At 42.5% G+C, this 25,599-nt stretch overlaps 1 protein-coding gene and 1 long non-coding RNA gene across 9 annotated transcripts in view; one reads left to right on the plus strand and one right to left on the minus strand.

The window, feature by feature from the left end:
* The window catches only part of chd9 (chromodomain helicase DNA binding protein 9), a 58,159-nt gene that overhangs the window by 16,390 nt on the left and 16,170 nt on the right, over positions 1–25,599 (minus strand). For 7 of the 8 annotated variants that reach the window (XM_086072354.1, XM_086072353.1, XM_086072352.1 and 4 more), the window contains 14 exons: positions 19,388–19,815; positions 9,930–10,032; positions 8,036–8,182; positions 7,181–7,249; positions 7,024–7,079; positions 6,528–6,645; positions 6,228–6,314; positions 5,623–5,760; positions 5,347–5,468; positions 3,485–3,728; positions 2,312–2,488; positions 2,044–2,187; positions 359–614; positions 68–278 (listed from right to left, as the gene is read on the minus strand). In XM_086072354.1, coding sequence (XP_085928480.1) covers positions 68–278; positions 359–614; positions 2,044–2,187; positions 2,312–2,488; positions 3,485–3,728; positions 5,347–5,468; positions 5,623–5,760; positions 6,228–6,314; positions 6,528–6,645; positions 7,024–7,079; positions 7,181–7,249; positions 8,036–8,182; positions 9,930–10,032; positions 19,388–19,815 — 2,300 coding nt within the window. Of the gene's footprint in view, positions 1–67; positions 279–358; positions 615–2,043; positions 2,188–2,311; positions 2,489–3,484; positions 3,729–5,346; positions 5,469–5,622; positions 5,761–6,227; positions 6,315–6,527; positions 6,646–7,023; positions 7,080–7,180; positions 7,250–8,035; positions 8,183–9,929; positions 10,033–19,387; positions 19,816–22,255; positions 23,012–25,599 lie in introns of those variants that run through there. The other variant, XM_086072355.1, reaches the window with a different exon arrangement.
* On the plus strand, positions 22,239–23,628 carry LOC147176859 (uncharacterized). The gene is made up of 2 exons (XR_015094461.1): positions 22,239–22,831; positions 23,176–23,628. It is a non-coding gene; the product is annotated as an uncharacterized LOC147176859 (long non-coding RNA).

Consider the following 25,599-nt stretch of genomic DNA (forward strand, 5'->3'; position numbering starts at 1 on the left):
CTTCAGTTACCTATTTTTGAAAAAAAATGTGTCGTGGTGTATAGTGAAAAAATAAAAATAAAAGTACCTTCTCTGAATGAGGTAGTCTTCCAAGATGTCCAGGCAGCGCACCATTTGGGAGAAGATGAGCACCTTGTGCCCGCCGGCTTTCATCTTGGGCAGCAGTTTGTCGATGAGGACCAGCTTCCCGGCAGACTGCACCATGGCTTGCAGGTGGAAGTCCAGGGCGGCCGGGCTATACACCTCCCTGAAGTCCTCCAGGATCTTCTCTTCTGCCCCTGAAAAGAGCACAGACGGCGGCATTAGCTGCACGACCCATATCTTTGCAGAACTTTTCATTTCTGGGCTTTAATGTTACCTTTGATGAGGTAGGGGTGGTTGCAGCACTTCCGTAGCTCCATCATAGTGTTGACCAGGTTGGGCATGTTGGCCTGGCCTGCACCTTTGGCCAGGAAGGAGAAGTTCTTCTCCAGGATGGCGCGATAGTACTTCTTTTGAATGTTGGTGAGCTCCACCTCGATAATGGTCTCCTCCTTGGGCGCCAGCTTCTTCTCCACATCCTCCTTTAAGCGCCGCAGCATCATCGGCTTAAGGATGCCCTGCAGCTTCTGCACCTGTTGGACCCACAAAAACGAGAACTTTGAATTACGATATTTTAGGGGTGTTAGAAAAAATCGTTTCGGCGATATATCGCAATATTACCCGTGCACAATTCTCGTATCGATTCAATATGCGGCCAAATCGATTTTTAAACATCCATTTTTGATGGAAATATTCAACAAAACATCTTAGTCTTAGTTAGCTTTTAAACCAAGAGTGCCATCTTGAGGAGTAAAAAAATATCACAGGTGCTTCATAAAGCTCCATTTGTCTATCACTACTGATTAGTATTTTCAAAATTTTGAATTAAAAAATAAATAAATCGCAATAATCGACTTATAGATTTGTATCATGATTAATCGGTATCTAATCAAATCGTGACCTATGAATCGTGATACGGATCGAATCGCCAGGTACGAGGCAATTCACACCCCTACTATATTAACATTGTAGACTCTATATCTGGACATTGAAAAAACATCATGTAAACTAGAACAACAAAGATGTGGTTTACTTTTAAATTAGAAATGTATCCCACAAGGCATTCCCGCAATTGTTAGTCATAGTATGTATAAGTACTGTAAATGTGTTTATTGGATCAGATGTTGTTTATTTCCCTTAGATTCTTGGTCAACAATGTGCCAACCTTAGAAAGGAAGCATGAAATGTTTACTGCAGTGTCTGCGGCTAACAGAACAACATGAGGCTTGTGTTTCCACTTTCCAGACAAAACACACACACACACTTCATTGTCACAAAACATGCATACAAACAAGTCTTATGAAGTGATCAGTGAGCCGGCAAAAAAAGCCTTGCGGCGGCAGCCAACAGAGGCGGAACTCACGTACCAAAATCAATATTCAGTTAAGATTGTTAATTAATAATCCCCACCCCCCACGGCTCGCTGTAGTTATTTGTAAACAGCAACTTGAACAAGACCTCACAATATGCCCCTTTTCAAAGAAAGATAGTGAAATCCCGTCGTCACCATAGGAAATAGCGGAAATTAATACGGTCCAGGGTCAAACTGTCACTATCAAAAAACCTTTATGAATGTTATAGCATTAAAAAAAAAAGTAAACTGATGTCTGAAAGTTGGCCAAATAGATTTGAAACAGCCATTTGCAATTCTGCTTCTCATTTGGACAAATGTCAGGACTCCTACTAGAGATTAAATGTTGATAGTAAGATCATTCATTGCTGCTTTCAGCTTTAATTCCATTTGGAGTCACTGTGTTTATAAACAGTCAAAATTGAGTTACATTCATCCACTACTATCTGTCATCACAATCCATCATATGTGTGTGTGTGCTACAAAATGACATCATGGCCTAATTATATAAAAGCCTCCCCCATTCAAGTCTTGCTTGAGCACACATTAAGATTAAAATGTCCAGGTTTGCCATCCAGACATTTTGATAGGGCATGCGATCCCAAGCGCACCTGTTCTTCAGTTTTGAGGTCCCCAAATTCCTGCATGAAGGTGCTCTCCGACGGGAAACGTGCCGGCTCCAGGAAGTGCAGCAGGCTGAAGAGTTCCTCCACCGTGTTTTGGAGAGGAGTGCCTGTCAGCAGGACCTTGTGCTCCTAACAAAAAACACAAGCAAAGCCGCTAATGTTAGAGCAATTACACGTAGTCATTCATAAGTTTTTTAAGAATAAGAATTGTGGCATAAAACGTGAACAAAGTTCCACTGAAAGTTCGGCTTACCAGGCTCATGAGCTTGAAGCCTTCCAGCAGCTTGCAGTTCTTGTTTTTGAGGCGGTGCGCCTCGTCAATAATGACACAGCGCCAATCGATGGCGTTGAGCTCGGGGCAGCCTCCTAGGATCATCTCGAACGTGGTGATGACCGCCTGGAACTTGTAGGCGCCCCGCAACACGCGGCCCTTAAAACAACAACACACGCATTAGACAGGAGCAGTCAACCATTTTGGGTGAAAGCTAATTTGACACATTTCAATTCTATTTCGCCACAGGAGAGACTTAAACCCCCCCCCCACACCTAACCTCCTCCCACCCACAGGACTGTTTATTTGTCAGCACGTACGAGTAACCATCGACTCACTCCGCCTCTGCATTTGTTACCATCGCCTTGACAACGGGCCTCCGGAGGCCCACTCGATTATACATCGGCCTCCTTCGCACAACAGACAAGCCCGAGAGGCGCTGATGGAGTGAACCCCCCCACCCATCGGAGGCTGCGCTGACATCAACTGTGAGGTGGCGGCCTTGCTCTGTTCCGCAACATCTTTCTTTTGTTCTCGGGAATGCTAAGCCATCACATGACGGACAATGTAGCATCTTAAATACTGGAGAAGTGCCAGTGAGGAGCATAATCACCTCTCTTCACCCTGGACTGGTCACAGCGCACATATAATATAAACAAACATGGACAATTAACCTAACACAGTGTTTCCCCAACCATGTTAATACTTGGGCTGGCCACCCAAGTAAATTTCAAGAAAATGTAATTTAAAAAAAAGTTTTTGTTTTTTTTAACGTGTCGCGGCCAGATGTATATACCGCATGTAACATTACATGTTACCCCACCCCGGAGTCCACCCACCCAAGCAGATTTAAAATCTGTGGATAACACTGTAACATGCATGTTATTGGATTGTGGGAGTGCCAGAAGAAAAATGCAAGCACACGCAGGAAGTCCTGAGATTTCAACAGAGAGGCAAAAATGGGGGTGGTTTCCCCCAAAAAAATAAAAAATAAAAAATGTCCCACACTGGGGATGACAATGCATGTCAAACAGCTAGCACCCTTAAACAGAAGTCAATTTTAGCCAATCAGAATCGACTGGAAAAATTCTGGAAAACCCCGAAAAGTGTTCCGCTTCCCAGCCATCTGGTATGCAAGCGATAGCTCGTGTTTACCTGCCCGTCCCTGAAGTACATCTCGTACTGCTGCAGCATCTGCCTGCTGACGACGCTGCCGTGGTACACAATGACGTTCAGGCGTGTCCACGTGCGGAACTCGCGCTCCCAGTTGGTGATGGTGGACAGCGGGGCGATGATGAGGAAAGGCGTTTTGATGCCCACGCGGTAAATCTCCTCCAGGAAGGTGATGGACTGGATGGTTTTCCCCAGGCCCATCTCGTCGGCCAGGATGCAGTTTCGCCTAAGGGCGAAGGGGGAAAATGAAAGTCTTGCCATTTGTCATCTTACCAACTGCTGGCATTTACAAGTAAGCATTTGATCCAATTTCCATTAGAAATTGTACTAAAGGGCATGACATAACTTCTTATCAATCTGTCTTACCACTTTTTTACCATGTTTTGCTATTAGTTAGCATAGCAAATGCAGTCATGTTAGCATATTTTAGATTTTCATTCTAAATAGTACCCGACTACAGAGAGTGATTTAATATGGCGACACATTCCTATTTGAAATAGCACTAGATTATATGCATAATTTAAAATCCTTTTCAATCTGGACTCTCTGCTATCTTGATAATAACGCAATAAAAAAATTGATTAATGAACTAACTGAACCAAGAAATAACACATGCTCATCCCGATAAAAACAGTTTAACGAAGTGGGTGTAGGATTATTGCACCGCATCAAGCACATAAAATACAACACATCAGGAGTTAAAAATAACAACAAAAGCAAATGATATTAAAAGACTAAAGAGAAAAGCATAATCACAAGCTCCTTTGTGTAGCATTTACACAGCTGTCCAGAGGATGGGGGTAACACGCCGATATTCCCACCGGCTGCTCAAGCAGCCTTCCGCTGCTGACAAATTGCTCTGCGTGGGCACGGCACGCAATACTCCTGCGCGCTCAAATGTAACACAAGCATAATGGAGTGTATACTCCAGGTGTACGGCGCCGGCCTCCTTTTTCGATGGTGGGTGAAAACGGAAAAGGCACGTTATGAAAATGAGGAAATGCCGCAGTCCTTAAATGAGAGCAGGGACACAAGCGCAGCGACAGCCAACGGAAAATGTAATTCAATATTTATTATCAGATGTCTGAATCTATACTCACTGGCATAACTACATCAACCTTTTTTCCTATCAGGAGCAATTTCAGTTTTTATGAAGTCCTCTAAAGGCAATACCAAATTCAAGGGGAAAAAATGAAGTCAGGATTGGAACAAATGTTTATTATTATATATTGTGTGGGTTCCAATGTTTATGGGCTTGTTTATATAGCAGTTCCTCGTGGTTTATTTGTATGCAGAATTTGCAAGGCGAGCCGAATCAAATGGACTTGGCCCACACACAGGCGATACTGGTCTGGACACGGCAGCACTGAAAGTGTTATTGAGCTAAATATAACTGAATGGAAGAAGCCGGTTGCTCACCAAAACAGCAGCACCTACGAATGGGTACGACGAGAATTATTTCTGCTATCTTGGTAGCCATATTCATCTACCGGTAAATAAAACTTTTCCGGTCTGTTGTCAATTATTTTCGGTGTAACTGCATAATTTTTAGGGCAACGTTATTGACTTGAACTGTTGCTAACCAAAATAGCAGGACCTACCAAGAATGTAAATGCTCGTATAAAACAAAGTATGGAGACTTACTGGGAACTTGAGACAAGTAACTGTGCCACAATGTTGAGACTGTTATCTATCTGGGCTACCACCTTTAGCTAAACATAACTTAATAGCAATTACTTTTCTTTGCAAAAAATTTTTGATGTAGTGGTAAGCCTCAGTTGCTAACCAAAACACCAGCACCTACTGAAGCATGTAAACAGTGTGAAGCTTTGCCTGAAACTGACCTGTTGTACCAGTTGAAGAGCAGCCAGTTGACCCCTTCCAGCTGGTAGTCCCTGAGGCTGTTGCTGTTCCTGTAATGCCGGGATTGCTCCCTCTTCTTCCACAGGTTGGCCGGGGGCCGCTCCTACAGGCGACACATAGCGTATTACCATTTTTATTGATGCATCCCTCATAGCGATAAGTACTATAATAAGCCATACAAGTAGAAGCCCAAATCTACTATCTCTCTTAATTGATCCAAAAATAACGCGAGCTGAGGGCCACGCTGCTCCTCTCACCACTCTGCGCGAGTCCGGCTTGACCGCCTGCAGCTGCTCGAACTCCTCTATCTTGCTCTGCTCCACGTCGTCCTTCAGCTCCCAGGTGCTGTCCTCGTACGGCAGCGAGCACCACTTCACCAGGTAGTAGACCACTTCCTGCCGGCAGACATGCGGGAGAGTGAGCGCTTTCATAGCGGCGACAAAAGGCCCGCCAGGGAGCCCGTTAGCGTGGCCTTGGGGCACTTGTCAGGCACAAAAGATGGTGCTTGAGTGGAAAAGAGAAATGCCACAAAGGTGTCGATAGGACTAGCAGATATGATTACCAAATACAGATAAAATAGCGTGATGATTTCTTACTACGATTATGTGCATTGAGAGCTACATGGATAAGACAGGTGTTGACCACAGATAAGGATCTTGTCATAAATATTTTAACACGACTATCCCCCCCCCCCCCCAACCATTTTCCAAGGAGATCTAAGAGGGGTAAAAAATCACTCTTACACACGCCACACCACAGAATAATCACTCAAAAAGCTCAAATTTGAAAATGTGGCACGGTTTACCGGTACACCGTAAACTGTTTCATTCCTATAGACACTTTTTTTTTTTTTTTTAATTACCTCTCCTGTGTCTTTGTCCTCGCAATAAGACACCTCGAGCACCCGGTCCACCTCGACATAGTCCGGGTTGAAGGGCTCTTCTTCCATCTGAGAATCACAAGAGGGAGACAAAGGGAGCGAATCAACTCCGGTGCCTACTCGCCATCTGGAGTCAACAGGCATACACAGATGTGCCCGCCCACACAGCAAGTGAAGATGCCTCTTCAACCTACACACACTTGCTTCATACTGTAGTCATAAGCACACAGCAGGTAACGCGCACGCGCGCACGCACGCGCATTAGAGTGTACGTCGCCTTACGTCGGCGAAGAAGAGTGCCCGCTGCGCCTGTTTCATCTTGAAGCGTTTGATCTTCTGCTGGATCCTCTTGTCCTTTACCAGCTGGCCCTCCGTGGCCCACTCGCAGTGGAGGTAGGAGCTGCGCACGCACACACACACACACACACACACACACACACAGACACACGCAGCAATTCTAATTAGAGATGAAACGGTATGAAAATGTCACATCAAGATTATTATGACCAAGACGATCACAATTATTGGTTTTATAACTTTAAGCATACACACATAATACAAAGCGAGCACTAATGCTAAATTTCGAGATGTGCATGTACATGGCACTCCCGGTAAAAAAAAATCACACAAAGATCATAACAGAAATATGGCATTTATCAGTAACCTTACCTCCTTTACAGAATGATCCCTTTAATGCTTCTTTATGTTTATTCTGCTTATCAGTTTTAATTTGGCATTCAAAAGAAGAAGGAAAAAAAAGCATTCAAGAAAGACTTACTAGTTTTTGTACTTGACAAAAAATTCTTCAACTTCAACCAGCACCCCTGTAGAAACCTACACGGGATATATAGAAGAAATAAAGCTACAATTTACCACACTGATGACAGACATCAAACACATCACGGCGGATCAAGAGGGAAAGAGCGAAGCGTTACCTCCTTCTTGACGATGCGAGAGGACATGATTTTGTCCACGACGGCGGCGTCTTCTTCACTGGGGTTTTCCTACAGATGGAGACGAGAGAAAATGTTGATGGTTAGTCCTCGTATGAGTCTTCTGAGAGAGTTTTTTTCTATATTGGGAATCTACAATTTGAGGTGACCATAAATCACAAGGTCATACTCAGCCCTCGGGTAAAATTGTGATTTTGGACTATTAATAATTAATGGAGGTTGTAACATTGTGCCTTGGAATTGAGCTTGTATTAAATGTAGCAAATCCCTGAAGAATGAGCCTCACAGGGCTATTTAGCTTTTACTTTTTATAATTTTTTTGTCATGCTTTTTTTTCCTATTGACGCTACAATTACATATATTATATATATATATATATATATATATATATATATATATATATATATATATATATATATATATATATATATATTATATATATATATATATATATATATATATATATATATATATATATATATATATATATATATATATATGTGCACCACTAGTAATCTTAAAATACTTTTTCTGCCAATCGATACCAGTGGATTATGGATTACGTTTATGATCGGATGGGTGATTGGTAACAGTTTCTTAAAACCAAAATCCTAATCCTTAAAGTCTTGTGCTCAAGTTAATTTTCCACTTGCATGGCAGTTAAAAATGTCAAAAAGCAACACACAAACGAGTGACATCAACTGGTTATTAGTCTGATAATAACGGTAGAATGCCAATTCTAAAAGTATTCTAATTCTAAAAGTATGAACTTATTTTTACTCGGTTACAAATGTGAAAATGCACGACTTCACAGCGATGTACGTAGCAAGTCCTCACCACAAAGAGCTGGACCGCAGGCTGCTTGGATACCACCGCGTTGGCCTTCTTGGCTTTGACGATCACCTTGCCATCCTCGTCTGACAGCCTGGCCTCAAGCTCCTCGGCATACTTCTTCCTCTTCACCTGCCGATTAGAGCGTCTCTTCTGAAACACAAAGAGACAAAAACTATTATGCTAACCATTAGCATCTTGGCTTTTTATCAATTGATATTTGAAATCGTACCAGAGTTGACTACAAGGCGCGATGTAAAACCCCTATTAACACTTTCTATGCTCAGGCTGATCGTCTTGCTACTGTATTGTTAGTATACCAACTGTTAGCCTGTTAGCATTTTATTTATTCTGAATTTAAGTAACCAATAAAATATCATGATGTCAAATCCTTATGTAGCCGTCCTAACACTTTCTCCACTTAGGTTGCAATCTTGTTGCATGCAGTTAGCATGTTAACATTTTTTTTTTGTTAGAAAAAATGCCCAACTACAATCAATCCTAATCGTAAGTATTGCTTTCTGTTCTCCGTTTAAGTCTTACTACATTTGATCAAATCGTATTTTAAACTGTACCACACTACAAGCCAGCTTGCTAAACGTTAGCACGCCAACTGTTGGCATGTTAGCATCGACGAAACTGTTTTGCTTATGTTTTCATATTAACAGAAGCTATTTCACAGTATTAAAATTTTATTTAAAATGTTTTAAACCCGGAACAGCTTCTTATCTCGTTTTTATTTAGATCAGTATCCCCGGAAGGACTTCAGAGGCTTTACTGTATATAATAAAAAATATAATATATAAATATCCTGATATTGTTTGTCACACTGGCCCTTTTAATATATGACATAGCTTCTCATCGTCCCAAAGTTACTATGAATAAACAATAAATGTGACAAAAAAGGTACTTCAGTTCAGTTCCTTCCTGACTGTGATATTTATAAATAACATACGCGTGGGTGTCTGCTTGCCGCATCAATACACAAGACCCTTCTCATAATAATATGTTGTTAATTAAAAAGAAATGCCACAGATACAAAGCTAATTAGGTTGGTGAGACAATAAAATTTCTCCATGGAAACGTTAAACCCTCACATCTTCAACTCAACTGACCAGAAGTCAATAACATGACTATCACAAAATGGCCAAGTTGAGCAGTATGTCGTCCATTCACAATAACCAACACAAACACAATGGTGATTATTTTACTGGAGAATAATATAAATAATTACCTAAAATTATTTTTTTAACTGGGTACATTGCGTGCAACGTGTAGGAAGTGTTTTGTTGAGGAAGTCATGAAAGGAAGATGACGCCACCTCATGTTGCAAAAAAACATATGAATCTGAATTATTTTCATTCTTGGTCTAATGTGGCAAAAGTTGATTACTTGATTAAAAAGTGTGTGTGTGTGTGTGGGGGGGGGTGTTAAAGGAATGCATGTTCATTGCTTCTTTAAAAAACAAAAAACAGCTAAACATCCAAATAAACATTCCATTGTCAGCACATTCTTTATCCTGTTCTATGAGGTGATGTTGTCCTTGTTTTGACCTCGTTGATTATACCAAAAGATCAGCATATGAACTCGAGAGCGCTACCTGCTGGGCTTACCCCCTCAAACGCACTTGCGCATGCACACATACACACACATCTACCTTTCAAGCTCCAACCCAAAAACTGCAAACCTGGAATTAATGTCCCTCTGAGGTTGCCATTTTGACACTATCCCATCTTTAGTAGTACACCTATACGGACAAACGGGCCTAATTTAAGCACTTTTGCCGTTTCTTTTCAAAGTCTGCAGTCGAAGGCAGTGGTCCAAATGTATGAATGTCCACTACAAGATTGGAAAAGTAGACCCGTCGGCAATCCTTTTTATTCATAATACCCATTCTTACCGAGTCTCTAGAAGTGTGTCGAGGCGGAGGGTCCTCGTCTGACTCCTCCTCGGAAGAGTCGGGCTTTCGCTTCTTCTTCTTCCCAATCTTGATGACAATTTTCCTGAGGGAGGAAAAACAACAACCGTTCATTTATTTAATGAGGAAAAGGACCAGCGTGAGGACTGGAGTGCAGCTATACTTGTACTTTAAGTAGTAAATAACACACTGTAGTTTGCAACTGAAAAGCCATCCGTTTAATTGGTATACCATTTGTTTAGTGGTTAGGGGGGGGGGGGGGGGATGACTAATGTTACATGCGGTATATCTGGTCGCGACACGTTTTTGTTTTGTTTTTAAACATATTTTTATTAAATTTGGGTGGTGGCCAGTTTATTTGGGTGGCCCTCCCAAGCATTAACATGGTGTGGGAAACACAGCGATTATTCTGTGGTGCGAGTTGTTTTAACTGTAAATATTAAACCTGTTCCATATTTAAAATATATTTCCTGTTCCATAATATAAAATCGTCACACGTGCAATCAACACTGATGATCATGAACTCTTAGCAGCATTGTTGCTCTTACTTCATCGGCCTTGAAACGGAAATGCTGAGCATTTCGAAAACATTTTTGACAAACCAACAATGACAAGCTGAGTAATAGATGCCAGCATTCTGGAAGAATCCATTCCTTCAACTACATAAGTGCAGCCACACAAGCAGATAAAGATGAGGAGGTGTCAGGCATTAAAAATGCCAACCAAGGAAGAAGCAAATTTGACCTCATATGACTGTGTTGTTCCTTCACACGTTCATACACCTCGTGTTTGTACATCTGCAGACATAATGAGTGACGTAAATGGCAGAAAGATACCACTAACTGAGGCAAGAAGTAGGTAAGCAAAGCAAAGGTGTTGATGCAGAGGGCTTATTGTGAGATGGTTAACTTGCGACATAAGCAGATTCCCATCAAAGTGGGAGCGGGGACAAAAGGGTTCCCACGCCAGCTAGGAGTCGCTCTCGTTTATATCTCACGAAATCTTAAGGATGACCTACAAAGGTGGGTTTTGATTAGGGCCGTCACTAACAAATCTTTTGGGTTATTCTATTGATTATTCAGGTGCCGTAATCTGATGACCAAGGAAGGAACCATAAAGAAGACTTGGAAGCAAATACATGCCTCTATTCAAATCCTGGCTAAATTACGTTGACAGCCATATTTACAGAAGGTAAATGTGAAAGTGAGCTGCATTAATGCGAGGTCACTCGCATCCTCACCTCGTTGTCATTACTATTTTTACATGTTGTCGTTAGTGGTTGACTTTCTGACTTGCACTGTACATAGAAAGTATCTTCAGGCTAAAGGAAGTTAAATGTAAGAAGGCGGGATATTGCCGTCCACAAGCGTGTGCGCTTTCACCCACAGCATAAAATAATAATAATAATAATAATAAATGTAATTTGTAATGCAAAGTGATACATAGAAAGATTAAAACTAATTACAATAAATGCATCAGTTAAAAAATAATAAAATCAAGCAATTAAAAAAAATGAATAGGCCTTTTTAAAAAGAAAGGTCTTGAGGCCGTTTAAAAAAAAACTTGCTGGACAGTTACAACAAGTAAAGTACTGCCTTTTCCTTTCCGGAATTCCCATAAATACAGGTGGTGTAACAGCCTTCATACTACCTCTCAAGGGAGAAAACAATAACGGGTCACTGGTAAAGTATAGAAAGTGAGAAAATGCTGTTCTTTTGCAGACGGTGTCAACGTGTGCAAAATAGTGAGCATCTTAGTATGCTATAAGAAATAATCAGCAGGAAATGATCCAATTGTACTTAACTGATTCAAAAATGATCATTTATTTACTGGCAGAACAATTAAATGCTCTTCTACTAGATAGCAGAAGGTACAAATAACCTGTGTTTCCCTCTGTTGCCATTCATTAGTGATAGACCGATTTTTTTTTTTTAAGGCCAATACCAATACAGATTAATAGCAGGTAAGGAGACCGCTAACCAATATTTTGAGTTGATATTATTTGTAGGAAAAGAAAACATATTTACATACAGAAACTACACAGCTTTGCCGGCATGTGTTAAGTTCCCTAAAGTTTTCTTTATGGCTCATGAAAAGTTTCAAAAGATGTTCGCAAACAGTGAAAACTTGTCCAAACATGTTCCAAATTTCTTTGCGACAAGTTAAAAACTGTCTGTGAACATTTTTGCAACCTTTTGCAACATTTTACGAACCCTGACGTCACATGACTATTACACCGATGTCCGCATGCCACACAGCTGTAAAATACCTGCTCTGATTAAAGTACTGGTGCATGTAAATGGTAGATTGGAATACATCACGTCATATGATTGTAAACAGTTGACCAGAGATCTTCAGGCGGAATGATTTCAATAGGAATAATACAAATAAAAAATCTCTATGTAAACCCAGCTAATGTGCCTTGACTCAAAAAAAAAGGCTGGCAAAAAACTGAAGTACCTCATATTAAAAGGCAAAGAAAATGGCGAACACTTCACCCCCCTCTGCTGTGTGTGTGAGTGTTTTGTGGTGGGGGTAGACGTCGTGGGTTAATTGCAGTCGCCACACTTCAGCTAGAACCAAAGACCAACAAAGGGAAAAAATGTGAACCTGCCTGTTCTTTTTGTTGTTTGACGTGCTTCTGTTTGTAAAAAGCAAAACCTAAATTCCTCAGACGGGTGGGGTGGTGGGTTTTTCAGTCACATGGTTAATTTCTTATCCCATTTTGCTGTGTCACCTTGCAAAGCCAAGAAGCCAAGGTCATGGGAATCACTCGGAATATATATGGTGGCTCTTGGATATGGTGACTGGATGTATTATCTGCTTATGGGAATTGTTAGAAAAAAAGCCTATTCCTGCAGCGGTGCAGTGCTATAAAGAGCTGCCTCCTCTTTCTACTGGCCTGGCCCCTCCCCTCCCCTCCCCCCCTCCTCCCATGCTCATGATATTACATTTCACAAACCCTCTGACAATGACACATTATGGTTGCCACGCAACATGCCCTAGAGTGCCGAGGTTTTGCAGCCCTGCCAGTGACATCACTTCCTGTGCAAAAGGCAACACTCGTGGCGAGTGCCTGTCCGTCGGCCCCTGACAGGGGTGACACGAAGTCGTCCAGCCGTGACATCGAGAAATGTTGCGGCGAATCAGACGAATGAAAATGTTGCCGGGCACTGGCTAGGCAGAATAAAGAAGACATGGCTGAAGTGGCTCTAATCTCCACTTTTCTGTACTTGATTAGATTTTTCATCTGTACTTGATTTGTTTTTGTGATTGAGATTAAATCATGATTATTCATATTTATTCAACAACAAAAACCCAAACTTTAAATATAACTGTCATGAAAGAACAACCAGAAAATGAGTAACAAGTAAAACAAAAACAAAAAATATATATATAAAAACAATAGCAACAAATAACAATAAATCAAAAAAAAAAAATGTCCATCCTGCTTTACGCGCCACTGACATAACATGCACGCTCAAGCTGGAGCTGCTGTTGACCACAGCTCACAAGACACTCACATGCAGACTCACCTTAGCTTGAGCCAACAAGCCAAGACATCCTCCAGCTTGCAAACACCCACAACCCAACCAGGCTTAATTTAAGGCACATAATTTAACAGAAACTACAATATGCGCAGTATTCTCTATACTATTTATGTTTGCAATTTTTGTGTGTTCAAACACAGTGTGATTAAAAATATGTGTAATATGTTTACAGTGTATGGGAAGGGTCTTTATTTTTTTGTAGGGGCTGTCACAGCTTGTTATAAATATTTAAATGAAAAACACTTCAAGGACAAATGTAAGATTGTGCCATGTGCCAACACCGTTGTGCCAATTAGTTTATGGTGCCCCATTCGTAACCTTGAATGATTGTCGTCGGCACTCATAAACGGAGCTGCAATTGTGTCTTGAAAAAACAAAACTCACGGAAATGAAGTTCACCATTTGGCTGTGAAGAAGCACGGTTTGTTTATTCCACAACATGACGTCAGCTATAAGACGTTCCGCACAGACCTTTGCTGTGGTGTTTATGAGCAACAAATAAAATACATTAATTGAATGAATGTTAAGTCGGTGCAAAAATCCATGATTACAACATATTAGGACTGGGAGTTATTCTGTGAATCTCATTTCTAGTGCAGTATTTCCAAAACCGTTCAACAGAATAACAACAACATGAGAGATACTGGCACTGTGCTGTCAAAATAAAAAAATAATTGACTAATCATTTACACATGATCAGCAAACTAATCTTGTATGTATTTAAACAACACAAGAGCTCGTTGTCTGTTGCTTTTAACTTCTACTTGGCCATTTAATTTTTTACCTGGTTACATCAGCCTGCTTCTGCATCAGTTAATCATCTTATCGTTCACCCTTCACCTTCCTCTTCGCCATAACTGAACCTTGTGACTCTTTCTGAGAACCTTTTTTGTGTTTCCAACTCCCATCATGCCCTTTTTAATTCCTAGCAACCTACACTACATTCTCATTCTTATTTTGACACAGTAGATAGATTTATTTTGCTTTGTACATTATTTTCGCCGCTCATTTACTTCCTTTAAAAGTCCCTCATCTTGCTCACTGAAAGACAAACGACTGCATTACTCAAACGTGTGGAGAGTACTTCTTTAGTGAGCTAAACAAGCCTTATGCATCCTAAGAAAACGACGAATGAAGTAGTTGGATGGTATTTATTGACCCACACTTTCTCTCTCTACTGTAATATTTTATCTGATAATAAAATGCAAATAACATTTCATGCAGAACTCGTGTTCATTTGGCAGGGATAAAAGTGTGTGTGTAAGAATATCTGTGTTAGAACAGAGTTTTGTTCAGGACACCCTAAAATGCAGTTTCAGCACGATACACTTTATGACTTCTAGGCCTCCACAAAGGCAAGTCAATCTTTGGAAGACAAAGCAATTCCAAGAGTTGGTTCTTTGGCTAATTGTTCAGAAATTGGTGACTAGTGTGGAATTGATGGTTGGTTAATCATCTCTTGAAGCCACACAAGCAAAATGCAGGGCACCGCCAGACGCATAAAAAAAAGGCCACGTATTGTTTTGTTATGCAACAATAAGGTTGGCTCAACCTTTCAGATGAAAAATGGATACTGCACTTGCTCTGACGCACATACACCAACACGCGTGTATTAGGCAACCACACACACAAACATGCACACACCCTGCAAAAGATTAATGGGAAAAAAAAATAGGTTGGGTTTTACCGGACTGAAGACCGAACCGCAATAGGGAGATAAGCTAGCAATAGTGTGGTATACAAAATAGTATGCTGCGGAATGTAGACGACACTTAAACCTCCATTTTCTATCACGTAATTGATCTCACATGCACCATTTTGTGTAGTATTTTTTTCCCACTACTCAGAGCGCTTTGAAGCATCAGCGTATTTGGGAAAAAGGCTGGCACACAGGAAACATTTCAACAGCTCTAAGCATGATGGAAGAAGCATATTTATAATCAGGGGGAAAGAAACATTAAGGAGGGGGCGGGGGCGCAATGCTCTCATCTAATAACGATACGTCGTTATTTTACAGAGGGTAGCGCGCATGGAAAATTATGCTCCAGCCTGCGAAGAGCTGATGTGTCAAATGTGCTTAGTTGTAGTCGATCACAATTTTTGTCTTGCATTGTCCTCAGCTGCTTTGAGTTTCTCAGAAGTCTTTCGCAAAGCGCTGCGAGAACAACTGTTGAAATCATGAACTCTTTGCAACATTAAAATAGACTTGATGTTTGTCAACAAAACATTGTCATGGCAGCAGCATGACAATTGAGATAATGATAACAAGCGCATTTCAAACTCCATTCTCAAGTGTGAGCACGTGCGGGCTTCCGGAGCATCAAGAGCGCAGAATGCCGTCTGCAAAATGAGAGGCCAAGCACATCCCCTGCTGAAAAGTTTTAATATTTGATGGGGAAAGCCTGAATAGTGCGTGCCAATGAGCAGGACTCTCCTCCCAGGCTGCTTGTAATCATTCTTGCAGGCTGTCTTCATTAGCGATAGCATATTGACGCTGCAGCCAATCTCGACGAGCGAGCACACTGCCGCCGCTCCATCATCGCTTCGGGACGTCAGCGGTGACACGACGACAACAAGACCTTGACCTTTTCCAGAGAACATTTCAAAATGTGTTTGTCCCGTGGCACTCATGCTAGCTGTGTTAGGCTACAAACTTCCTTCCTTTGTCTTGTGTCAACATGAATTCCCTGTGACCAAAGTGAGTCTGAATTTGAATTTACAAACCGGACTCTCTACACTGCCTTCGATTCAATATTTTCACCCAACTTTGCATCACAAATAAGCTTAGATGCTGCAACTCGCTAAATAAAACCAGGCCATCCGACATCAGACGGGGAAAAGGCTCTCTTGGTATCGTTGTTTATTATTATTCTCCCAACGACCTACAAAATTAACAATTGTGGAAAGCATTGTGGTGAAAATGTATGGCAGGAATCTCATTTCATACTAACAAACAAAAGTCTCAAAAAAGTATATAAAGTGAAACCTTGCTGAACAAACAATTCTGTTTACAGAAAGTTTCAAGCAAATCATGCCTGAGTTCACCTCTATACTTTGGTTCATGAATTGTCGTGACATCGACACGGATGGCTGAGTTGTGCTTTTCGTCAAGGCGGGCAAAAAAATAAATAAATAATTCGCTCCTTGCATCATACTTTGTAGATACTGTATCCGTATCTGATACAAGAGGGACGCGGCAACCACGCGGGTTTTACTTCCGCGTTAGAATAGCCAGCAAAATACCTAATATTTCCCAAAAAAAAAATCATCGCCATGGAGTCAAAAGTAAGATTTAATCATTATATGCCTATAGTTAACTGTGGAAGGGCTTAAAATGCCAAGATACAGCCCCTTTAGAATGGCTTATCTTCACTAGAATTCTGCATCGCATTGTGGCTAAAAGGTAAAATCCTGGTCTATTATTGCTTCTTTTGCTGCTGTAATTAGTAAATAAACTCTTTCGTAGTCGCTGCACTAGCATACTACATCACTCAGTTGCCCTAACGACTACTATTTTGACTATTTCTATTAAGATGAAGAAGTATTCGTCATGGAAACTAATATGTGACATAGTTTGACAATTCTCTAGACCGAAAAAATACGGTATGTACATGCCGTTTGGCTAGTCTAATATAATGTCACTACTTTGTAGCTATCATCTGGCCCACGAACCCAATGGTAGAAAGGCATTTAACCTGATCCAAAGCACTGTGGTAAGGTGAACTGAACCACCATCAAATGTGACAGACTTAGTTATTTAAAGCATTCTCGAATCAATCGGTAACAAAATTGTCACTGTAGGTGCTGTTTTCAAGCAGTGACATGATGAGTGCTGGCCTCATAAGTAATTTGCGTGTGTGTGACGAATCGCCAACACTGAGTCTATGCACCTTTAATGCAACATTTCACACACTCCCACCAGGAGCTTGTACATCTGAACTTGCCATCAGCTCACAGCAAGAGACACTCACAACTCGTCGGTAAGGATATGACCAGATCATCACTACAGCTTAATTCACCACAACATAGGGTGTAATTTCCTATAAATGTTGTAAAATGGAAGAAAAAATGGGTACAATGCCATGATGTAATAATGACTGTTACACAAGGAGGCAGTGGAACAGTAAGCTCCGTTTGCAGGCTGTGCTCTTTCCTAATGTGGGCCATGCATGGTTACACTGACTAAAAAATGGGTTACGCAGCTCATTACCCCACAACAAGGACGCTTATCGGTGCTACCCTTTGAAAGACAGAAATTAGACCAATTGGGAATGCATTTGATTAAACGGTTGGTTTGTCGACTCCGGTGCAGTGTGGATGTGGAGGGAAGCACATAAGCGATCTCATCGAGCAATATTTCACCTCAAAGATAAATCAGTTGATCAAGCGATGCTTTTGTTGAAAATTGCTGGCTTAAGCGGTGCCACCAAATTAACATGCGAGCAACCGAGATAAAACAGACAGCCTCACGTTGCATTCCCGCGCGACATAAATTACTCTCACTAGGAGAAAATTCAGCATCATTACCACATTCGTTCATTCATTCATTCACGGAGCTGCCTCAGCCCTCACATCTGCACCGGCTGCTGTTCCAATAGAAACACACAGAGTTTGGCCTGGAACTATTCAACAGCACCATAAAAGCGGAACAGGGAGATGGGAAGGCGGATTACACTTGCTTGTATACACGAGCCAGCGTTGTGTCACTTGTGAATGCAGCTTTTGTTTGCACCTGTGCCTTTTCTGGTGGACCGTGCCGGGTTTATTGTCACGGCACGCTGTAAAAGTCTGAACTTTGAGCTCCCATAAACCATGAACTCTCGGGAAAAACACCAGCAAAAACATCATCTCAAATCTAAACCTCCATATATACCATAATTGAAGAGTAGGTTTGTATACAATCTTTCTATATCCAACAATTAGCCATGATTTAGACAAAACTACCACCACTAACCCGTTCATATTCATTGCTGGAACGCATTCTGGTAGCTCGTCAGATATAAACAGAGGGCTGATAAAGAACCAGGAAAAAAAAGGAAAAAGGAAGAAAGCATACTTTTCCTATACCGCGCTCATTTCAGCAAGACAAAGCCCCCATTTTTCACACTCATTACGGGCTGGGAATGTTGCACCACACCGTATATAAATCAAGGGGAAACACAGTCATTGGATATTGTCTCAACAATAATCCGGCAGAAAAGTAGCAATAAGTGGTGTATCAGGAGTTGACGTGTAAACGTGGCCGCCGGGATGGCAGAGACACTGTTGACGTGCAATACAGTAGGCCTACGCTGTGTACACAGTGAGGCAGCATTTTGGTGGACACATTTTTACAGAACCACTTTAGACTTTTTCACACAGATTCCACACAATTTCATACAGAGCCCAAAGCATCCTTCTAAATGTATTTCTGCATTATAAATGCATTATTCACAATTTTAACAACCTTCTGAGGAAAACTATAATTATGTGGCCCACGAGTTTGACAATTGACACCCCAGGAATTGGACGGCTTTCTGGTCAAATCTGCAATGCTGGGCCTGAAAAAAATCTGCCAAAGTTGTCTTTCTCACGGGTTGTCAGATAAGTTGATCACCTTTCTTGTGTTTTCAAACGACTGTCTGTTGTTTAAAAGAAATCAAACATGAAACTGCGTTTAGCATATAAGTCATGCTACCAACTTAGCTTCATGTTGCGAGCACATTCGTGAGCGGTATAGCTTTGGGCAGTGACGTGAATGTGGGGTAGTTAGTAGTGAAGTGAGGCTACATTCTAATCTTGCTAGCATCTTGAAAATCACTCTTTTAAGAGATGGAATGGATTGTGACTACTGCATCTGTGTCTATGTCATGTGATATAGAGGAGGAATAAACGATAAGAAGCACATACCCGATCTTGGGCTTCTGCTTGGATGCGGAGGAAGGGACGATGCAGGCCTTCCTGGAAGCTTTAAATTTGGACCGTGCTTTGCCATTTCCTTTATGCTCCTCATGGCTCTTGTGCTGTGATGACGAGCTAGGGAAGCTTCCGGGGCTCATGATCCTCGGGATGTTCTTCTCGCCACGCTGGCGGGCTTTAGCTATGGCCTCCGATATGATCCGATTGGCTTTTGCCTGCTTGTCCAGGGGTACCCCGTCTGGCTGTAGGTGCGTCCGTCGCGGCGTCCTCTTCTCCGAGGGAGAGCTAGACGAGGACGAGGATGACGATGATGATGACGACGACGATGACGAAGAGGAGGAGGACGACGACGAGCTGCTCTTCATCACGGGACTGAGGACCCGGACGTGACTCGCGGGACCATTGGTGTTCTTTCGAGGCTTTAAATAAAGAAACAGTGAAGGAGAAATTAGCCAAAGTTGATGTCTCCATTTTGGAAACACATGCAGATGACACTTCAGTTTCCGGCAGCTGAAAAACAGCTCATAAAAACACTACTGAAACGCAGACAGACATGCAATAAGTCCCCCCTCCCCCCATAGGCTTCATGTGAAGATACTAACTCCACTTTGACCGTGTTGATGATGTCACTTTGTAAAGAAACAGGCATGGTGAACAACTCTGAGCTTCAAGGATTTTACCCAAAAGTAATCCGAAATATCAGCGAATATCGGTATATGTAGGTTAAATATTTGACGTTTCTAAGTATTCACTCCCCGCTGGCCTCTGCAGCAGTGCAGTAAATGTACAATTTGGTGGAGAAATGTTATCAAACTCATTATCTTGAGCTGGACATACCAACAAACAGAGCTGTAGACTAGTCCACCATTCATTCATATGAACAAACACCGACAAAGTTTTAAATTCTTTGTCTAAATGGCCCCTAGATGACCTTCAGCTTGAGAAAAGTCCATGTTTCTCCAATTAATATAGATCAGCCGGAAAGTAACCTTGAAAGTGTGTGCCACGTGAAAAGTCTGCTGAAATAAAGTCACAGTGGGAATAAAGGTAAACACCAGCTCAGTGTTCTATTGGGCCTTGAGGTCGTAAATAATCCAGGCCAGGCTGATACATGATCATATGTAAATGATACAAAACGTGACTGCAGTGAGGCCTCGTGACGTGGGCCTTGAGTCTCGTGGAGGACAGATCCACAAATTGACAATCTACAGTACAGCCTACATTGGGGGCTGAAATGTCTGAGGTCTGTTATTATTACCCTCCAAATTGAAAGCTAAATGCAAATTTCCTTTATGACTGAAAATCAACAAAAAACATCAATACATCCGTTTTCTTTACTGTATATACTCACTGCTGTAACCAACAAGTAACCACAGCCTATCCTGGCTAACGTTGGATAAGAAGCAGTTTACACCCTGGATCAGTCACCACCCAAAGGTAGGGCAAATATTGGCAACTATTTACACTCACATTCACACCTATGGGCAAATTAGGGTCTTATATGGACATAACTGTTTTTGGAATGTGCGAAGAAGCCCGAGTACATGGAGAAAGCGCACACTATCACAGAAAGAACACGCAAACTCCCCTCAGAGATATACTGATATGGTCTTCCACAGGGTTCTATTTTGGAGCCACTGTTGTTTACATTGTACTTGCTGTCCCTGTGTTCCATCTTATGAAAACATGGGATTTTCTTTTCACTGCTATGGATGACAGTCAGATCTATATTCCGCTGAGCAAAAAGGATGCTTTCTCATTGAGGCCACTTTTGTCCTGTCTGGAAGAACTGAAAACCTGGCACTCAATTTCTTGAACTTCAATGAAAAGAAAACAGTTATGGCCTTTGGTCCCAGTGGCCAACTACGGTCACTATTTTGACTACGTGTGCTTACTATTTTTGACTGCATTGTTTATGCTGTATTTATGGCCTTGAATTGTTCGATTCAAAACATACCGTAATTATGACGTAACTATGACGGTGAAAGATAGCCATTCCGGTTATGACACCAATGTAGGAACACACCCCCTTTTCCTGTGTCGATTTTGCAGGTCTGTACGTGAAACTTGGAAAAATGCCCGTCCTGTTTGACTAGGTTGTTGTGAAAACTACCCCCAGCTCCAACTTTACCAGCAACATGTGTACCTACGTGCGCTGGAGGCAAGCCAACAAAAACAAGCGAACACAAAGGCTGCATTATGACCAGTCACGTGCGCAACGCCGCTGAGACCATTAGGTTGAAATTTTACCGGATCATGCTGGAATGTTCTCATTGAATGGTTAAATGGGGGAAGGGCTGAAAGTAATGCCTAGGAGTGGAAGAACATGAGAGCACACGCAGCGTGAATGGCGAGGAGGGTGGGATATAAAAACAAGCTAGTGTGTGTGCATACGTGTAAAATGCAGCAAACGAAAGAAAGTTGCTGTTGTGTAACACACATCTATAAATAGAAAATTGAAATTACAGGTTGCAGGTACTGCGGCTTGGACTATTTCATGGAAACATAAAAAGGGAAAGAGCCATGCTTCGATTTGGAGGCTACATAGGGCTGGTGAGCGACTAGCCCAAACAAACGCATGAATTAAAAGAGGAAGGCATTTAGGAGAGCAGTTTAGGGGGCAGGGCGGGTAGAAAGAAATGTATCATCATCGGCTCTATATAAGCAAAGCATGTGAGTATGGCAGGGAAAGGGAAGGGAGGGTGAGGAAGGGGAAGAGAAAAAAAAGCAGCAATGAGTTCAAGATGGCGGCAGTGCAGCATGAGTCGAGTAGGTTGTTCAGTTCCTGCCGGCTCCTCCCCTCCCCTCACACCAGCCCCTCCCTCCCTCCCTCCCACCTCCCTACCAGAGCTCACTTACCCTTCCTCTTGGCCTCTTCACTGTAGACATTTTTTTCTTCCTCTTTACCTCCCCCTACAAACTCCCTCCCTCCCTCCCTCGCTCTCTCTCTCTTTCTGTGACCGGCTAACAAAAGCCTTGTTGCCCTTTCGCCGGGTTTTCTCGCCGACGCTCCTTCTCCGGAATAAATACACTTTTCCACAGGCTCCTTCCTTGAGTGGTGAGTGTCTATTCCCCCCCTTCCCCTTCCCCCTCCCCACTGGTCTGCCTCCCCTCCTCCACCACCTCCTCCTCCGGTGTCGGCGGCGATCCACTCGTCTTCTTCCTCAGGCGGTGCGTGAACGCCGGACTGGCTTGTCTCCTCCTCCTCCCCCAGCGGGCAGGGCTCAAAAGGAGTGCATGGGAGCTCTCTCACCCCCTCTCTCCCTCTCCCTCCCTCACCCACGTTTGTCTCTTCACGGGGTGATGAGAGAGCAGAGGCAGAGGAGGTGTGTGGCAGTCCAAGAAGCGCTGGCTGCCCCCTCGCTCTCTCAGAGTTTCCCTACCGTGGGGTCATTGATTCCTCCGTCCGTCTTTTCCTCGTCGTCCTGGGATAAGGTAGGTAAACTCCTTTCAAAAAGGTTTGGGGGGGTTTGTCCGCTTCCCAGTCGGCTGCGGCCTGAGCGCGGCGAGCTCCGGCAGGAAAATGAAAGCACAAAGCAGCAAAATGCATCAGCATGAATATTAGAGATGTCGTTAAAACCCAAGCTCGTTTTTTTCTCTCTCTCTCTCTCGCTCTCTCTCCCTTGCTCGCTCCCCCCTCTCTCTCTCTTGCTCTCTCTCTCTTTTTGAAAAGGAAGTAGGCCAGCAGATGGTGCTAGCAGTTATTAGATTAACTTTCAAAACTTAACCCTCACAATACTGAATGACTTCCTCAACACATTTTGTCCTTTTTTTTGTAGGTTACAGGCCAATGATGTGATGATTTATTTAAGGAAAGGTTTGAAAAAATCCTGGGATTTTCAGGCTACGAATCTAAGAGAAGCGCAAGCTCTTCCGGCGGTCAGGAGGCGCTGGCCTTTCCACGACTGTCCCCTAAAGCAGGCGGACATGTGCAACAGCTGGCACATGGCACCAGGAATGACACATAGCTGGCCCACAGCCAGGTACAGTACAGTAGAGTGAGAGACACCCGGCCTAGTCTCGCGGCATATAGTGAGGATTTGAATCTCAATTATTGGCAGCTTGAATGCAGCTAGAATAGCAATTCCAGAAAGACATGAAGTCAAGCCACGTGAAACATACGGGGGTTGGTAAATATGAACGAAACAGTCATTCAAACAACAGCAGTGTTTGAATAATAAATGTTAGTGTTTGATGAATGTCGAAAAGTAAATAAAAGTCTATGTGACTAACTTGAATGTTGTCTTATTTTTTTTTTAACCGCAGTGTCTTATTTCTCTAGCAACGCGAGATATCATGATATTCTCCAAACCTCTTGTAACAGAAGTCTGCAAGGGAGCAGGGACAGACATTGCCCCGACTGTGTACACTTTCACACAGCAACTCTGCATTCCACAATGAGGCAAAAAGGCTAGCAGCTTTTACGGTCAGTGTGAAAGGAGGTACAGTTATGAGGATGGCCACCATACTATATGTGTGTGCTGCATTAGCTGTAGATAACATCAGCAGGAGCAGTCGTGGGAATCAGATTGTCCTGCCAGGCTATGCTTTGGAGTTTGGACTTTGAAACTGGGGCGGTGTTCTCACTGAAAGCTCGGCTCGAAGTCTCGTCCAAGCACAAATGTATCGTCTGATTACACCCGGCAGGGATACGAGCATGCTGCCAACTAGTACACACATTGAGAGTACAACAGGTGGCAAAGCACATATAATATAGCAATTCCCCACAATTGTTGGGGGATAGGGACCAAGCCCTGCTAGCAGAAAAATGTGAATAACTGATGCCCCCTCTAAACACATTTAGGCCTGTAATTTCTTATATTAATAGCTTAAACCCTAAATATACCACAAGCTATGATACCAAAACAGTTTCACATAATGTCAAACTCATCTTACATTATGCTATTGCAACTTCTTCTGCCTCCTAGCCTACACTAAACTCCTCCCAAACATACAAAGCTCATCTCTAAGTCGAGATTTGCCACTTAAATAAAAGGTGTGTCAAAACAAACCATAAGTTTACCCCTTGAATGTAGCCTGGACTATACAGTATACATTTTTCCTCAGCTCTCCGCAGACACTTAGCTTTTTTCCACATGCTTTTATTTAGATATCATCTGAGTCAGTTCATCAAACTATGAGCAGAGTGAGTGATGATGAGCCGGATGAGACCAGACTTGCTTGGTAGAGTCATCACCAATGATGAGTCATGAATGTCCGAGTACAACTCACGGACCTAATGCCAGAGCCTTCATTGGAAGAGCTAGATATTACCAAGGTAAAAAAAAGCAGAACAGTTGAAGTCCAAAGTATCAGGTAGTTCCTGATCACAACCATGCTGGAGCAAACCTGCGCTTCCCACTCAATCTAGCTATGTCTCTCCCTCCCCTCCTTCCCAAGCACAAGGAAGTCATCAAGGGAGCCCGTTTTTAAACATCAAGATAGCTGCGGAGGATCTCAGGAGAACAGACTCTCTGTGGACGTTAGACTCTAGCGGGATTACATCGAAGGGGAAAACTTGGGCGTTATTTCTTTGGCGCCATGATGCCACTAGAAGGCGCCAAAGCTCTAAAGCGGACAACTTTGGTGCCATGTTGTGGCATCTTAGAACGTATCAGAGCATAAAAACAGCAAATAGGCAAGTTTTTGTTTGGCAACTAGCGTGGGCAAAAAAAAATCTCATAATAGGTGAATTTACAACTACGGACAGGGAAACACAGTAGACATACTGCTAATGTTTAGTGTAATAAAATGTTTTCTATTAAAAAGGTAAAGACACACACAACTAAATCCAAAACATGAAATTCAACAAACAAGCTTATTGATGGCCTTACAAAATGACAGCCGCCATTGCCAATGTGTGACAACAACAGAGTGCTTTGGCAGTCACATGGCTCCAGGCTACACGGCAACTCAAGTGTTAACATGCAAACAGGCCTGGGTGCTCTGTACTAGAGGGGGCGCGGCTAACTCTAAACGCAGATGAGGGGGAAGAGGGGGTGGGAGAAACAGTACAGGAAGGGGAGGGGACTGTGTGATCTCTGAGGAAGAGCAGGCGAGTGGGTGGCTGCACAGCCACAGGTGACAGTCTCTTGACACTCCATTCCCTGCCTTCTTTCTCCCCTTCACAGCGAGCATCTCCATTACAAAAAGAACAGAGGGACTGAAAATGAGCGACTCCAGCAGAGGTTGGCAAGTTTTTG

This window comes from Leptonotus elevatus, chromosome 3 (genome assembly GCF_054856555.1).
Source record: "Leptonotus elevatus isolate MCC_2025b chromosome 3, RoL_Lele_1.0, whole genome shotgun sequence".
Lineage (NCBI taxonomy): Eukaryota > Metazoa > Chordata > Actinopteri > Syngnathiformes > Syngnathidae > Leptonotus > Leptonotus elevatus.